The 18,287-nt window shown below is 42.1% G+C and overlaps 1 protein-coding gene and 1 long non-coding RNA gene across 4 annotated transcripts in view; one reads left to right on the top strand and one right to left on the bottom strand.

Annotated features, from left to right (window-relative positions):
• nt5dc1 (5'-nucleotidase domain containing 1) overlaps positions 1 to 8,738 on the top strand; it is a 725,609-nt gene extending 716,871 nt beyond the window's left edge. For both annotated transcript variants that reach the window (XM_069886815.1, XM_069886814.1), the window contains one exon: positions 7,464 to 8,738. In XM_069886815.1, the coding sequence (XP_069742916.1) occupies positions 7,464 to 7,585 (122 nt within the window). In that variant the 3' untranslated portion in view covers positions 7,586 to 8,738. The remainder of the gene's footprint in view (positions 1 to 7,463) is intronic.
• Positions 6,876 to 18,287, bottom strand: part of LOC138736774 (uncharacterized) — a 28,314-nt gene continuing 16,902 nt past the window's right edge. Inside the window, exons 3-4 of one of the 2 annotated variants that reach the window (XR_011340559.1) lie at positions 13,528 to 13,647; positions 6,876 to 7,058 (exon numbers count right to left, since the gene is read on the bottom strand). This is a non-coding gene — a long non-coding RNA (uncharacterized lncRNA). The remainder of the gene's footprint in view (positions 7,059 to 13,527; positions 13,648 to 18,287) is intronic. The other variant, XR_011340560.1, reaches the window with a different exon arrangement.

The raw sequence follows: 18,287 nt of genomic DNA, 5'->3' as shown, positions 1-18,287 counted from the left end.
ACTGAGCTGAGCTGATTATCCCTCTCGGAGGAGGGCTACGTAGCTCGCCTCCTGCACATTCAGGTGGCCTCAAAACAGCCGCATATTGCCTAAACATGCGGCTTTACATGTGGGCCAATTGGCCACCTGAAAGTGCCTACTCTCTCTCTCAATTCTCCTGCTCAATGCCTCACTGTTGAGTGAGGGAACAGGTTTTGTAGGTCTCAAATGCAAGGACTCTGGACGCAGAGTTTTGATGGGAAGGATTTTATTTACAGAAAGCAAGTGTGAGAAATGGTAACAGATGCAACACACACACTTTACAGGAGTCATGAGAAAGTAATAGCAGACAATTAATAATGAATAGCGTGGGAACAAAATGCACACACACACAATGAACTGATACATACAATGATGAAGGAAAATTCACTACGATGCCCCTCCACCCCTTGACTCAGTGCAGACACGGCTCTATGCTACAAGGAATGCTAATTAAATGCTCCCAACCCTTTTAACGGTGCACATCTTACCAACAATTTCTCCAGCACCCTTCCACATTCCTAGGCCTGGAGTGAAGCAGGATAGTCCCAAGATGGCATAGAGAGAGAGCGAGAACAAAGAACACATGGCACCTTTATAGTGCTGGAAGGTCCAGTCCAGGTCGTTAGCAGAGACAAATGGCTCAGTGTCAGGAGGGTTAATCGAATGACAACAGCTAATGGCCCAAGTACAGGCAGGCTGAAGAGTGGAGTCCAGGTCATTTACATTGGGCCAACGGCAAGGTGTACACTAATGAGTGGGGCAGAACCAAACTGATGGGCAGCTGGTGTGTCTTCCAATTAGGTAGGGGGCAGTGCTGTCATGTGACAGCCACAAGCCTTCTCAATACAATTTACCCCTCGGAGGTCACAACACTCACCAATCAAGAGACAATCAATAACGCTATGCATATGTTGTAAGTAAAAACAAAAGGACATGAATTCTATGCATATGTTATAAGTAAAAACAAAAGGATATGTTTAAAAAAAAACAATACTAATCAAGTGGGTCTAGATAGAAAGTGCTGTCTGAATGCTGGTCAAGGCATGTAGTTAAATTCAATGACAACACCTCACCAGCACCACCCCCCCCCCCCCACCCCAACCAAACAGGCTTGCTGTGTTACCAATGGAGCAGGGTGCTGTGGTAGATGCACCTCAGTGTAAGAGAGGAGTGTCTAAAAAGGAATTTGTTTGGTCACTGACTCATATGCCTGATTTCTCCAGCATAGCTGGTAAATGTGAGCACCCTCGGCATCAGCATCTGTGAGCAAGCAGTGCAAGGTGCCAGAGCCCTCTCTTGGCTTTTGCATCCTGTGCCTTAGCCTCATGCTTTGGCTCCAGGTGCCTGTCACCATGCTATGCCGTGGTAAGGCAAGGCAGGTACATCCAGTGTATACCTGGGGTGCCCATTTTTTGGGCTGACGTTTGACACTAGAATGCCATTCCTGCTTGCGTTCTCTTTCAATGGGTGCCCCAAGTGCCTGTATTGGATCCCTGTAATGATAGCCAGGAAGAATCAGGACAGAAAGTTTTAAAATAAAGGCTCCCACAGCCTCAACACCATGAAATGTTTTTCTGTTAATGCGAGTTCTGGGGTGATGCTGTCATTGTGAAACAAAACATATACAATGTTTCCTACCGTGGTCTGATCAATGCCAGTCAACTTACAAACTGTAACTTTGCGTTCACATACTGCAATTATGTAAAATTGTATTTTCACTTTCTCTGAGTGTGCTCTGAGACATTATGCATGTAAATACCACAGCTAAGGGTGCCATTTAAAAAAAATACATTACAAAGACTTGATAAGCTAGAATATCCCAGTGATAAAGTTTTCATAGCAACAACTGTTCCCTTGCTGAGGGAAGTAAGTTGTCAGAAGTAAGTTGTGTCAGTGTCCAGGTGCTCGCCAAATCATAAGCGTTGAGAAAAGTGTTGGCCGAAGACCTGGCATCTAATGGGTTGTAGCGAGCTGCAACACCTGGCAGAGATTTTCACCAGAAGCCTAGCAGGACTCTGCATCCTTGGATCTTCTGCCAGAGGTTTCATTTGGCGACTGCCTCACTACCCAAGATCTGTAATTTAAAAGGAACACCTGCCTGGCAGTGGGGGGAGGGGGGGGGAGTGGCAGTGCTTGTTCAACAGATTGCTTTGCTATGTCAAAAGCAGCCTGTTGTTCTAGTCCCCATAGGAATGTGGCTTTCTTGTGGGAAACACTATAGGGTGGTTTAAAGAGCAGGGTAAGGTGGGGTATGTGCTGTCACCAATAACTTGGGAGGCCCACGAGGTTCTGGGTGTCTGTTTTTATTTGAGGGGATGGCAAAATTCAAAATTTCATTCTTGGCAATCTCTGAAGTATTTCTTGGCCTGAGCACTATATCTCCAGAAACAGGATATTCTAACTGGGGCACTGGACCTTCTCAATATCAATGAGCCAGCCTCGTTTTCTGAGGGAGATCAGCATGTGAAGGGCCTCTGAAACAATGGTAGAATGGACAATTGACACCTTTGAGAGAGGTTGAAGAGGTTGGACATGGCAGCAGATTAAACTGTGGCAAATAGTGTGACTGTGGAATGTGACTTGTCTCTTGTCCCAAATAACTGCAAATTGCTCTTGTGAGTTGAAATGGAGAGGAATGGAAAAGAAAGCATTCTTGTTGCAGGCTCTTTACTCTAGACAATGCCGCTTTCAAGTGCATCCTCCACCAAGAATGCGCCTGCAGAAGCGGATGCGGACCTGTGCAATGGTTGTTCAGGTGGCAGTCCTGAATGCACTGCACTGTCCACCTGAAAGAGATAGCTGCAGGAGAGGCGCCTAGGAGTGCATTCTGGCTCCTGTCCCTTCGGGACATTGGGGCAGGGGCTGCCGGCGCCCCTGCCCCGTAGTCCCACGCCTGCCATCCCTGCCCTGTACTCCCGCACCGGCAGCTGCCCCAAAGTCCCACACCTGCCGCCCTAGCCCCGTCATCCTGCACCGGCCGCCCCTGCCCCAAAGTCCTCCACCGGCCAACCCTGCCCCGACGTTCCCCGCCGGCCACCCCTGCCCCGAAGTCCTGCCGGGGGGGGCAGGGCCAGCAGGGAGGGGGATTGTCAGGCACGGGGACGGGGGCTGTCAGGTGCAAGGACTTTTGGTCCCCAGCTGATTGTCATCAGCCCAACCCTTAGCAGCTGCTTTCAGGCGGCTGCATTCAGGTGCTTAGGGGGATTTCAGTGCTCCTTGATTATCCCTCCCGGAGGAGGATTAGAAAGTTCCTGCTCTTTCAGTTGGTCTCCTGACAGCCACATTGGGGAAGAATATGCGGCTTTGCATCGGGGTATTGTGGCCACCTGAAAGAGCCTAATCTTGGAGGGAGGGGGAACAACAACTGGTTCCCTTTTGGCTGTCCCAGCTACATTTGCAGCCCATGCAACCCCGAACATAAACGCCCCTATTAGTATAAAGAGACTGTTCCTTTAAAACCTTGATCCCTAGAATACATTCAGAGAAAGGCACAATTAAGACTGTTACATGTATATGTGGCCTCAGGTCCCCTGGGCAGGAGTGGACAATGAAACGAATGTGCCGGGGCCCTGGCCTTCATCCTATTGGGAGGGGTGAGGGTCTGCTACACCATGGGTGAGGGATCCTGCTGGTGCAGATGGTACAGTTCCTGTCTCAGCAGGATTCTGAATTTACCCTTGAGGGGAGCAGAGACTGTTTTGTGTTGGGGAGGAAGTAGCCCTAGGCTTTAACCCTGGGTGGTTGTAGATTTTCCCATGGCCAGGTTTTCCCCTGTAAAGCTCTTTCCACGGGGCATAAATAGCAGAGGTCAGGATCCCATCTATGCTGGCACAGTCCACCCCTGTGTGCAGCAGATCCAAGTACCGGTGCTTGCATGTAAAGCGAGGAGGGAATGTGTTTCCAGCCCTTCCCATTGCCCTTCGGACCTGGGTAGGTGCCCACTGCTGTACATATTCTAGACTTTCCAGGAGGGTGATGACATCCTGCATGGTCTTCCCATTAACTGGTGCCGTGAGAGGTAGGACTACTGACATTAAATCAGGGCATGTGGTGATGGCTAGGTGTCCTGCTAGGGCACTGGTCACCTGGGAATTTTCTAAAAAATTATGGTCACACGCTCCCTTTGACCAGCACCCACTCTCTAATAACCTGGGGGCCCTCACTTACCGTTCCCCATTGCGGGTGTCCGTGTAGATCCCTCTCCAGGAGGGTGAGGTATTGGACCCTCAGTGCAGTCACTACCCGATTCCACAGGGTAGTGCCTTCCAAGGTTTCTGGCTATGGTGCCTGAAGATCATTGTTGATGCTTTGTTGATCACAGAGGCTCCCCGCGCACTCACGTCTTGATGAGGAGACTCAAGTTGCGGGGGCCCTCATCCCATAGGTGGAGGAGCCTCATGGCCAGGTGCTTGTCTGGCCTTTGGCAGTAGCGATCCGCTATCCAAATCAACTGCTTTGGGGAGAAATCCCAGGTCTCTGTGATCTGAGTGATTATGGACATGACTCCCTGCAACTTGGTCATCTGCATCCTCCTCTATGTGGTGGACCTGGGTCAAATGTGCAAGGATTCAGGTATATAATGGGAAGGGTAGTTGTTGGTCCTAGGCTCCTCAGGCACCCCCTCCTCATCATTGCTTAACCATGTATCCCTGTACCCCATGCATGTGTCCAGCTTGTTACTGTGCTAAACCAGGGCTAGCCAGACCTGCGGGCTGCCCACACCTGCTGCAGCTGTATAAGCTTGCAGGCGACTTCAGTCCCCCTGACCTTGAGATCGTTGGCTCGAGTCTGGGCAGCTTGTATTGCCTCCTGCAGTGTATAGCAGCGCTGCCGGAGCTCTTCTAACTCCCTGTCCTTCTGGCTGCATAAATGCTGAATATAGTTAGTAATCCTGACCTGGCATCTCAGGAGGGACACAATCACTTTCCTGAGTGGCCGTTCACACAGAACAACCCATGTATGGGTATTGCTGCGTGTTTAGACTAAGTACTTGATGTGTGGTACTTAGGTGGGTTGGCGTTGTCCTTTACATTGTATTCATTAGGCCATTGTTGCAGACTGCCTGTTGCATTTTAGACTGCAGGCATTTCACAGTAATATCTAGGGGTGCTGCGGGTAAAATTTTGGAATGGGAATTAGTCACTCATTTCCGTTCCAATCTTTTTACACAGACTGCATTCCAGGAATTTGGGAATAATTACCAGAACACAGCGGCTGTGTAACAAGTATAATTAAGACTTTTACTCTATTTGGCAGCGTTAAAGCGATGCCTCCCCAAGCTGGTGTGTGTAATACACTCCTCCCTTAAAACACCACCTCTGGCCCAAAAGTACCAAGAGCCACACTTCTTGTTCTAGAGTACTCACTGAAGAATGATGAATGTTAGCTGAGTTAGTTTGTAATAGGAACCACAAGTCACCACCTCTATTGGGAAGTATGTTTTCAACAAATATAAAAGGTGATAATGAAGGTTTTGCCTCAGAAATAAATCTGTCCACTGACTTCTAAAAATCACTGGTATTAATAAAATGTCAGTCTTATTCCTCTACAGTTTTGTCAACTTCCTCACAACTCACTTGCGTTTTCTTTGAAGTTTCTGCAAGTTAGGAAGGCTGTTAGTTAAGAGAAATATAAATAGTTTCATTGGTGGAATAGAAATAAAGCAATCTGTATGATGGCTTTGTTGTTACATTATTAAATTTCAAGTCCCCAAGAATTTAATTGCAGACAGATAACATCTTAAATTTTTAGTGTGAAAGCAAAACACAATAAAACTCCAATAATCAGCAAGCATATTTTCTAAATTATTGGATGTCACTTTCAATAGACTTTCTTTGAAATGTGATATAGTAATGTCCCTGTGAACCTGGTAAACTTAGAGAGTATCAGAAACAGGTCTGGTTCATGTAAAAAGAGAAAAGAAAATAAGTGCCGATCCATCAGGCTTTTCACACACTTAGCAGGTTATCAGAGTTTGACTGTAATGTGTATGTTAAAAATTTGAGATGTGGAATGCTCTCCCAGAAAAATCCCCGAAATTCTGGCTCAATTAATAATTATAAACTGTGAATGGCTCCAGTGTTTCCAGAAAAACTGGATAAGTATATCCCACTCATTTCACAACATTCCAATTGAGGTATTACAGGCAATATAAGCTATATTCCTGCAGCTGTCAGCTCTCATGGAGCTGGCTGTTTATAAGCCTTCCAAGAAATCCAGAAAGAGACATCCAAGGTATGATGAGATGATGTAAATACTCAACAGTTTAAAGGAAGGAGTAGTTCATGGATACTTTAAAATTGCTTTGCTCACTTTGATAATATTTTGGAAGTATATTAATAGTAGAGCTGCAAAAATATGCAGTAATTTACTATAATTTTTTCTTTAAGTAATATTTTTATTTTGACATATGTTTTATTGCTATTTAAAATTACTCTGATGGGAGGCTGATGGAAGTTTGTAAGGCAGAAGTAAGAAAGATAGTCAGAATCTTTTTTTTTGCCAGGTGAAAATGTCAAGTACCAGAGGACATGCATTTGCGGCAGGGAGAGATGTTTAAAGAAGATGCAAGATTTTTGGTGGAAGCGGGCACAATCTTTGGGTTTAAGAAGTTCTAGATAAACACGTGAAAATCCAGTGAACAGGGGGATATGGATCACATGCAAGCAGAAGAGATTTAAATTAATTTGGCATCATGTTCAACGCAGATATTGTGGACTCATTGACCTGGGCCTGGCTATGTTTTATGTCCAATCAAAAATGAAGAAAGAATGGGAAAAGAAAAATCAAATTACAAAATGATAAATAAATATGAAAATTATTTACTTCAAATGCATATTTAAAAGTAGTAGCACGTACAATAAAACTAAGAACTGCACAAGCAATTAATTAATTTTCATTGTTGGAAGCAAAAACTTTATGCATTTTTTCAAAAGGCCATATTTTCAAATAGCAAATCTCGAGCACTGGAATTTAATGTAGATGCGGAAGAGGAAGCCTTTTGACCTATTGGACTGATGTTTCCACCACATTGCTACCTGGAGACAAAAAAGAAACAAAGAATCCGAATTCATTGTCATGAACATGTCATGAAATTCATTTGACAGCAGCATTAAAGGAACATTACACTAATGCCCTGGTACTGTTGAAATAGTTAAACCATCATAGGATAAACACAATTGTCATTACTTGTAGTTTGAACGAGTTATTAAGAAATGGATGTACAGTTGTACATCTTAAATCTGGCATCATTCGGACCACAGAGTGCCGAATAAGAGAGCTACAACCTGCATAATGTTTCAATTTTTAATTTATATTTGTATGTGTGATATGAAAATATATATTGTTGCTTTCTCATATTCCATATTTAACTATAAAAACAAAGTCTACTGAAGATAATGTGTCAAATTGGCCAATGCAGTGTCTTATCTGTTTCTTTGCAGACTTGTCACTTGATCACAAGTTTCCCAGGTTTTGTCCAGGTAAACCAAGATTCACTGGATACTATCCAACACCTCCCGTGCCCCTTGTGCCAAGATCCAGTGAACCAATAACACAAGAATAAGCATGCAAGAGCTGTCATCTCAGCCTTTGAAGAAAAAAAAGCAAGACCCTTTTCAAAGCAACACATGTTTTGTCCCTCGTGTGGCTACTGTGCATTACCTCCATAAGAGAAGTTTCTGTACTGTTGAAGTGCATTTAGAATCAGCTAAACTGATGGTTTTATTTTTTTGAAAAAAAAGCTGTTATATCTTTATTTTTCTTAATTCCTCTTTCAGTGTTAATGTTGTAAGAGTAGCATTAATCAGTCTAAATATAGTTTAAGCCTGTTGATTGTGATACCAGTGGAAGTAATGTAATACCATTTATACAGGAGAACTGTACTCATGAAAATCTTTGGCAAATCATTTTTTGTTTTAAAAGGAAGAAAAATCAGAAAAACTGTATATTGGTCACAATAAAATCACAGAAAAGTAACGCAACGATGTGCTTAGATGTGATTTATTTGATCATACTGATTTTTTTTCACTATTTGCCATGTACTTTTTCTTGAGGTAAACAATCAAAGTGTAATGGTCTACTTGTAATTAATTACATTAGAACAAAACTTAAATGTTTCCCGATGAACATTAATAACCTAAGTTCCGACTAAATGGCACCAATTGCTTTGACCGAGTTGTCTGTTTAGAAATCTATCAAGCTGTTGCATATTTTATGGATGTAAAATACAGTGTAAAAAGACCCTACTATAATGTTGGGGAAAGGATAATTATTTTGCTAATCCTATTATATAGATGGTGAAATTGGATCAAAAATCATTAAAGTGTTAATTTTGCTGTATTCCACCACAAGGACAAAACAACAATTGTACTGTGCGATGTTAGAAGGTTTGCAAGTATTGACTTTTGACTTTGATCGAAGTATTTTTCAATATTTGGTGAATAGATCTGACAAATTATTGATTAAACTAAAATGTTAGTACTTGTAGAAAAATATTGACCACTATAATTACTGGCCCACTTATTGTACTCTGCCTCAGTTCTCAGTAACTGCGTAAGTCTGAACGTGTTCAACAATGCATTGTAACAGCTAATCTGTTTCCAATGTTTGACGTAAGTTGTGAGTCAATCAACATGTAAGCATCAGCTTCATTTTTGGTTTTGTATATGAAAATAAAAAGACTAAAAAATGTCTTCCATAATTAACTTTGAGCAGAATTTTGTATTGTTTGAATGTCTACTTTTATTTGGTTTCAACACAATTTTTTGGAGAATAAAGCAGGTTCATGAAGTTTGAGAGGTCCAGAGTGCACTTCTAGCCACTTCGAGCACATCTCTGATCATCTTGCCTATGTATATGGGGTGGGTTAGAGAGGATGTCTTGCACTTTTTTTTTAAATTTTGCCTTCATTTTGATATGTTACTGGGGGGACAACAATCGAAAGAATAACTTGTGTGTCCATCCAATGTGTTTATCAGAAAATGAGTTGAGATTCAGAGACAATTCATTTCCTGCTTTGTCATCACATATTATTTGTGTAACTTTAGTTATGTGTCAGATATCATCTCAAAACTCCAGGGCAGTGTATTGGAGGCATGATACGAGCATGAGGAATGTGAACTACTTAATGAACCTTAAAAATGCTTAGACCTTTGGTTTGGAAATAAAGAAAAGCATCCTATCAGGAAAACATCTTCTAAGTGGACCTTGCATCATGTTTTGGAAAATGAACTTCTCTTCTAGTCTCCCCTTATCAGTAAAATGCTCCATTCCAGGAAACATCCTGGCAAATCCCCTCTTTGCCCCCACCAATGAAGAGTCTTTGCCTGTCATGGATCATCCTAAGTCTAAATATTGTACAGTTCACACCAAATACAGCCAAGGGTTACCCTGTTGCTTGAGGCATTGAGAATACACCTAAACTTATAAATCACCTTGAGACAGGATTTGTTTTCAGTTATTCATTTTTTCTTAGCGTCTGGGCTTCATTGGAAAGGCTAGCATTTAATATCCATTCCTAATTGCTCCTAAACAGGTGGGGGTAAGATAGCTTCTTAAACCATTGCAGTAATTCTGATGAACTGGATCTGTCCTACAGGGGAGTTAGTTACAGGAGTTAGATCTAGCAGCGAAGGACAAAATATGTTTACAATGGTTAGAAAGGGGACTGAGCAGTGCTATTGTTGCCATGCAGTTGCTGCCTTTCTCCTTCTCAGTGACAGAGGACATGGGTCGGGAGGTTTTATCAGATTAGTTCAGCTGAGTGACAGATGTGCATTTCACACAGTCTTTATAGGATGGTGAATGTGGTGCCATTATTTGCTATAATTTTCCATTAAGAATCTTTACAAGTTTGTTACCATATATTTTCAATTTCAAAAATGCAAATTGTTGTAATTCAAAAATTTCAAGCTAGCTATTGCAGTCTATCACCAGAATGTTTTGTTGCAAACTAGGCATTCACACTACATATAGTCAATTTTTAATAAATGGCCAAAAATTAATCACAAAGTGTAGCTATATGAGATAAAGGTTAGACAGTTATCACTTAAATTAGTGTGTGGTATGACTGCTCAAATCATCTTGTGCCATGTAACAAAAGACCTGCGTCTAGTTTTCACAAGGAATCTGTTATAATTCAATAACACTTATCTTTATGTCAGTAATTGTCTGCCAAAACATAATCTGTTAATAATGTATTTGGGTTTGATGCAGTTCTCCAACCTGGGAAATGTTCCATTCAAATATTTTAAACTGTACCTAAGTGATGAATCATTAATTTCACATGCACTTATTATCTGCTTGTTTGATTGGGAAGATCTAGTTTTATTTTTTTAAAAGCTAAAAATTCAATAACCGAAAAGTAAATTACCTATAACACAGAAAATGTTAACAAAACCTTTGTGGTTAAAACAATTGAATGATTTGTAATTTCTGGTCAAGCTAAACAATCATGGGAATTGCAATGCAGTTTCCATCAAGCAGTTTTCATTCAGTGTAAAAGAATTAAGAATTTTTTTTTTCTTTCCTGATTCAGAAATACCAGCTGTCAGGATAGTGTGAACTATTTTGTAACCACGTAAGAATACACCTTTCTCACTGTTGTAACGGTAGTGCACTACTGTGGGCCGTATGTATATGTATATGGGTGTGTGAACTGTTTCCTGAGATGGTGGATGACATCAGTGAGTAAAGTCTCTTTTGTTCTTTGAATCTTGCATCTCAAAGTTATTTAAGAAGCCTCCCAAGTAACTCCAGAGAGGTAACATGATGGCAGTGATATAAGAGAACAAGAATAAAGCCATACAATTAATTTAAAGTCACTGAAATACAAAGGGGAAGAGTAAAAAAAACATTACTGAAAGAAAATGGCCGGAGCAACAGCAGTTCACCCAGTGATGGACTGGGAGGTTGAAGACATTGTTGAATCATTTAAAAAGTTTCAGCAAAATTGCAATTTAGCTTTCAAAAACTATTTTCAAAATGCAACAGCAGAGGAGAAGGTCAGTTATAAACTTTTCTGAACAGGGGAGTGAGGTCTGGACTTATTTAATGGCTGGGAGCTTACAGAGGTGGATAAAAATGATCCAGAGCAGATATTTGCAAAGTTTGTTTCTCACCTAGAACCCAGGTCTAATAATAGAATTAAATGCTATGAATTTCAAGGCTTAATGCAAGAGACTGATGAAACTGTTGATAACTTCCTCACAAGACTAAAAATTGTTGCTGCAAAAAGAGGAAATGATTTCCACAGAAGTACCTGCCAGGCCATTCCACACAGTGGGAGCAGACTTGTTCATCAAGAGTCAAGAGTGGAATTTAATAGTAGCCTGTTACAACTCTAAGTTTCCATTCATCAAAAGGGTGAAAGACCTGAGAGCATCAACTATTACCTCAGAAATGAGAGCACTCTGCTGAACAAGGAATACCCAAGTAAGTATGTGACAATGGAAAACAGTTCACGTCACAAGAATTCAGAAAGCTGGCTGCAGAGTATGGGTTTGTTATCACTACATCATCCCCATATTACCCCAAAGGTCATGGGTTCATTGAAAAACTGCTGAGTTTCTCCAGCATTTGTGTGTTTTTTTTTTCATTTAACCACGGTGTCAACAGAAACCTATATTTTACCGAGTGTACAAGTTCAGTTACTTAAGTTGCACTGGAAAGAAAGTGATAAAGGACATTAATTTTTTTGTTATCTTGAGAAGGAGGGATGTTATATAGTCAGGATAATGTGAACTATTTTGTGATGAATCATTAATTTCACATGCACTTATTATCTGCTTGTTTGATTGGGAAGATCTAGTTTTATTGTTAAAAAAAAAGCTAAAAATTCAATTACAGAAAAGTAAATTACCTATACCACAGAAAATGTTAACAGAACCTTTGTGGTTAAAACAAATGAATGATTTGTAATTCAAGAATGACTGCTCGTGGAGTCGGGTCTTCATTTTCGGAGATGGAGTGGGAGGAGCGGGTGGTTGGTGAGTAGTTTAAAATAGAGACAGCTGGCCATTGATTTGTGGGAGACGGTAATTAAGTGAATTGGTAGAAGGCCAATAAAAGTAGGGCAAGATAAAGGAGCAGCCAGGGATGAGTGGATAAAGGAAGGAGTGGGGGCTTGAGAAGCTTTGGCAAGCAGGAAACTGGGGAAGAGCTCCCTGTGAGGTAAGGTTTGGTAAATCTGTTTTGAGTTTATCTTTAATTACTCTAATTTAAATAAAGAGGCAGGTGATGGAGGCAGTTGGGGTAGTCCTGTGCTCTAATTACAGTATGTGGGAGGACAGGGACAGCACAGATGATTGAATCAACTTAGTCAAAGACTAGCTTCTGTGATGGTGTAAAAACAGAAATGCTGGAGGAACTCAGCAGTCTTGCAGTGTCCATAGGAGGTAAAGATAAATAACCAATGTTTTGGGTGAGCCTTTCCTCAATGTATTATTAAAAAGCAGACAGGCACCTAAATTAAAAGGCTGAGGAGGGAAGAATGGGGCAGGGGAAAAGCAACTGACAAAAGGTGTTAATTGAACATGGATGGAACACAGGAGAGGGAAAAGTAAGAATGGACTGGGCAGGAAGAGTTGTTTGAGGATCTGTGGATGCAGAGCTGGGGAAAGGAGACAAGGAAAAGGGAAGAGAGCGAGAGAGGAAGAGGAGATATAAGGAAAGATAGGGGGTTGGGGGTAAAAGAAACCAAAGTTGATGTTAATGCCATCTGGTTGGAGGTTGCCCAGATGGAATATGACATTGTCATAGGAAGAAGTGAGATGGCATATCTAGCATATCTGGCTGAACATGGTTGGAGTTGGTTCACTGTTGTCTTTGTAATGAAGGGGTCATTGTGGTTGAGGAATGTGAAGATCCTCTTGGTGCAGCCACCACCTGTTTATTTGTGCCTCTATTACCATTCATAATTAGATTTGGTGTGACGATATTAGTATGTTCTGATCCATTGGCCATACTCTCTCAAATGTGCACAGTTTTTGGCTTGGTAGCACGCATGTAATTTCATGTCATCTTCATCGGATTGGTTCCTCATTTTTGGCTGCACCCCAATGGCTGTTGCTCTCAGCAATGGCACTCTTAACTCCATGTGGAACCAGGGTTGATCCCTTCTTTTATTTTGAAGGAAGAATGAAGGATATGCAGAGTATTGAACTTGTACGTGGTGCTGATGTATGTGGCTGCTGTGGATGGATAACTCTGCCTCATTTTTTAGTCTGGCAGCAACACCCTTCAGGACCCATTTGGCTTGGTCAGTCATAGTGCTACTGAGCCCCCTTGGTGATTGTCATTTGTGTCCTTTCTATTTTCAGTATTTCTTCCAAGTGTCATTCAGAGACAAGAGTATACTGATTCAGCAACTGAGGAAAGACGATGCTGTAAAGCAAGAGGAGATTTCCTTAACTATATTTGGCCTGATGCCACAAGACTTTGTTTTAAAATACAAAAAGATAAGACATTGCATGCCAGTTGTATGTCCGAGACTTACAATAGGTTCACCTGAGATTTTGTTCCTGTAGAACAACTGAATGCCTGGTTTTCCTTTAGATTATATCAGCCATTGAGATAGCCTGGTCTCCTCTTTCCTCTCAAGATAATGCAAAGAATCCCATGGCATTGCTTAAGAAAGAGCATTGGGGTTAGAATTTGTATTTATCCAGCATCAAATTTAACAGCAAGTTCTTTTTCACATTCCAAATCAAAATACAATCTTCTGGAGAAACACAGCGGGTTGAGCAACATCGGTGAGTGAAAAAGAATGGTCAATCTTTTGGTTGTCTTGATGAAGGATTCCAACTCAAAAATGTTGACCGTTCTTTTGTCCCAGCAGATTGCATTTTCAAGTCAAGTTTATTGTCATCTAATTGTATAAGTACAACACAACGAGACAGTGTTCTCCAGTCCTCATGCAAAACACGTAGATACACAACCAGACATAACACACATACAGAGAAACAATACATATACAGCACAAGTATTCATATAGCCAAATAAATAAATATTGTTTCATGAATATGAGAGTCTCAGATAGTTAGTAAGAGCTGTTCCTTTCGTCGTTCAGGATTCTCACTGCCCTTGGGAAGAAGCCTGGTGGTGCTGGCTCTGATACTCTTGCATCACTTTCCCAACAGGAGCAGCTGAAAGATGCTGTGTGCAGGTTGGAAGAGGTCCTCAGTAATGCTGCATGCCCTCTTCAGATAACAATCCAGGTAGATCACGTCGAAGGGGAGGAGGAAGACTCCAATAATCCTCTCTGCTGCTCTTATTGTGCCGGGGATTTACCTGCAATCCACTTCTCTGCAGCAATCACACCCCACTGATGCAGCTGGCCAGGATGTTCTCAAAAGAGCTCCTGTACAAGGTTGACATAATAGAGGCCTTGCCCTCTTCAGTCTTCTCAGGAAGTGCAATCACTGTTGCACATTCCTGACAAGTGAGGAGATGTTGTGTAGCCATGATCACTACTTCAGTGAAATCCAAGGAATTTGGTGCTCTCCATTCTCTCCACTACAGAGTTATTGATGTGTAGTGGAGGCTGGTTGTTCTTCATCCTCCTGAAGTCCACGATCATCTCCTTGTCTTTGAGACTTCGGTTGATACTCTCTAGAGTTTTGCTCCAAAATCCAATATGTGTGGTTTCTTGTGTGTTCCCGGTTTCTTTTGATGTTTGATAGGTCTTGCTTATGAAAATGCAGTGCCATGCTGTTACAAGACTTTGTTTCCCTGATTTAAACAAGACTTTTAAATCATTGTGAAGCCACAGATATAAGGATTAAATGATGGTGTCTACATGACAAAATTTGACATGGATTCAACTATTAAACACTAACACATATATTGATGATGCTGTCACCAAATTCATCTCTATTTTTCTGGGTTTGACACAGTTGTGATGGAGCACACCTGCTAATCTGAAACTGCAACAAATTTGCTGAGATAACTCTGCTTCCTCAACCCTAGAGCTCTTAATGTCCATTCAGGAGTTTTGGAAGCGCAGAAAACTACCATATTTGACAGCATACAAGACAACTTTTTCCCCCAAAAATTGGCTCAAAAATCTCCCAGGTCTTGCATGCAAAGTTAAAATATAGCAGGTTGCCAGTTACTCTCCCAACTTCAAGAAGCCAGCAGAAGTGCTGCGACTGTCCAGGAAGTGGGCCCACAGTTTTATAGACTACCTTCCCTCAGCTAGTCAGTGCATTCTCGAGCCACCATTGCTGCTCACTTCCCCCAGTTAGAAGGCCGACCACGGCGGCCTCTGCCAGCAGCGCAAAACCGTGTTTGTAGTACATGCTGATGGTATAATTGATCGCTTGCTTTGAGGAGAGCACTGGGCCTCCGTGAGCAGGCTTCACGCTGAGCTTTTATTTGATGAGCATGGTCCCCCACTCAAATTGAATGAGGTGCAGGGGCAGGTGGCAGTGAGCGAGCAGTCTATTGAGCTGAAGCCACAGCCTGCTCCCTGCAACGTTGGGCCTGACCCACTGCCCTGGTGACTGGCCTCCCCTCCACCCTTGTGTGGGCACACATAGAAACATAGAAGATAGGAGCAGGAGTAGGTCATTCGGCCCTTCGAGCCTGCTCCGCCATTCAATGAGATCATGGCTGATCTTAAAGTTCAGTACCCCGTCCCCGCCTTCTCTCCATAACCCCTAATTCCCTTATACTGAAGAAATATATCTAATATATTAAATGAACTTGCCTCTACTGCCCTCTGTGGCAATGAATTCCACAGATTTACCACCCTCTGGGTAAAGAAATTCCTCCTCATCTCAGTTCTAAATGGTTTGCCTATTATCCTCAAACCATGGCCCCGGGTTCTGGACTGCCCCACCATTGGAAACATCCCTTCCGCATCCATTCTGTCCAGTCCTGCCAGAATTTTATATGTCTCTATGAGATCCCCTCACAATCTTCTAAACTCCGGAGGGTACAATCCCAAATTGTGCAATCTTTCTTCATAAGTTATTCCTGCCATTCCAGGTATCAGCCTGGTGAATCGCCTCTGCACTCCCTCCATTGCAAGAACATCCTTCCTCAGATAAGGCGACCAAAACTGCACACAATACTCCAGGTGTGGTCTCACCAAGGCTCTGTACAGCTGCAGTAAGGTATCCTTATTCCTATACTCAAACCCTCTCGATATGAAGGCCAACATACCATTTGCCTTTTTAACCGCCTGCTATACCTGCATGCTCGCCTTCAGTGACTGGTGCACAAGAACCCCTAGGTCTCTCTGCATTTCCCCATCTCCCAATCTATTGCCATTCAAATAGTAATCTGCCCTCCGGTTTGTATTACCAAAGTAGATAACTTCACATTCATCCACATTGTAGTACATTTGCCATGTATCTGCCCAGTCCCCCAATTTATCCAAATCACACTGGAGCTTCCTGACCCCTTCTTCAGTGCACACAACCCCTCCTAGCTTAGTGTCGTCTGCAAATTTGGAGATATTACATCCAATCCCCTCATCTAGATCATTAATGTAAATTGTGAACAGCTGGGGACCCAGTACGGATCCCTGTGGGACCCCACTGGTCACCACCTGCCACTCAGAAAATGAGCCGTTTATCTCACCTCTCTGTCTTCTATCTGCCAGCCAGTTCTCAATCCACATCAATACCTTGCCCCCAATCCCATGAGCCTTGATTTTGCATGCCAGTTGTTTATGTTGGACCTTATCGAAGGCCTTTTGGAAGTCCAGGTACACCACATCCACTGGCTCTCCTCATCTATTTTACCTGTCACCATCTCAAAGAATTCCAATAGATTTGTCAAGCACGATTTACCTTTTCTAAATCCATGCTGACTCTGTCCGATCCCTTCTCTGCTAGTCATATGCTCCGCTATTACATCCTTAATAATGGATTTCATCATTTTTCCCACTACTGATGTAAGGCTCACTAGTCTATAATTCCCCACTTTTTCTCTACCCCACTTTTTCTCTACCCCCCCCTTTTTAAATATTGGGGTAACATTAGCTACCCTCCAGTCCATGGGTACTGATCCTGAATCTATCGAGTTCTGGAAAATAATTCTTAAAGCATCTGCTATCTGAATGTCCACTTCCTTAAGTAAGGATGTAGATTATCAGGCCCTTGGGATTTATCGGCTTTCAATTTCCCCAAGACCATGTCCTTCGAGATACTGATTTCTTTCAGCAGCTCCCTTGCATTAGTCTCTGTTTCCCAACATCCTTGGGAGGTTATTTGTATCCTCTCTTATGAAAACAACTAAAGTAAGAATTTAATTGGTCTATCATTTCCTTATTCCCCATTATATATTCCCCTGATTCTGATGGCAAGGGACCTACTCTGGATTTCACCAATCTTTTCCTCTTGACATATCTATAAAAGCTTTTGCAGTTGGTTTTTATGTTTGCCGCAAGCTTACTTTCGTAATTTATTTTTGCCCTCTTAATTAATCCCTTTGTCCTCCACTGCTGCATCTTGAACTGTTCCCAGTCTTCGGATTTGGTACTTTTTTTGGCCAATTGATAGGCTCTCTCTTTGGACCTAATGCTGTCTCTAATTTCCCTTGTTATCCATGGTTGAGTCACCTTTTTTGGTTTATTTTTATGCCAAACCGGTATAAACAATTTCTGCAATTCTTCCATTAGATCTGTGATTGCTTTCCATTGTCTTTCCACTGTCAACCCCCCCATAAACACCACCCAACCAATCTTACTCAACTCCCGTCTCATACCATCATAATTCCCTTTATTTAAATTCAGGACCTTAGTCTCGGTTTTAATTTCTTCACTCTCCATGTCGAGTGAGAATTCGATCATATTGTGATCGCTCCTACCCAAAGGGCCTCGTACAACAAGATTGCTGATTAGCCCCTTTTCATTGCATAATACCCAGTCTAAAATGGCCTGTTCCCGAGTTGGTTCCTCGACATATTGGTCTAGATAACCGTCCCGTAAACATTCAAGGAATTCCTCCTCCTCAGTATTGTTACTAATTTGGCTAGTCCAATCTATATGTAAATTAAAGTCTCCCATGATGACAGCTGTTCCCTTATTGCAGGCTTCTCTAATTTCTCTTTTCATGCCTTCCTTCACCTCTACATTACTATTTGGAGGCCTATATACCACCCCCACTAACGTTTTCCGCCCCTTGCTATTCCTCAGTTCTACCCATATAGATTCCGCATCTTCCGAGTTGATATCCTTCCTGTCAATCGTGTCGGTCCCTTCTCTCACCATCAATACTACCCCACCGCCCTTTTCTTCCTTGCCGATCCCTCCTAAA

Source organism: Narcine bancroftii, chromosome 6 (genome assembly GCF_036971445.1).
Source record: "Narcine bancroftii isolate sNarBan1 chromosome 6, sNarBan1.hap1, whole genome shotgun sequence".
Lineage (NCBI taxonomy): Eukaryota > Metazoa > Chordata > Chondrichthyes > Torpediniformes > Narcinidae > Narcine > Narcine bancroftii.
Note: the sequence above shows the minus strand (reverse complement) of the source record. Positions and strands in the feature narration are given on the sequence as shown.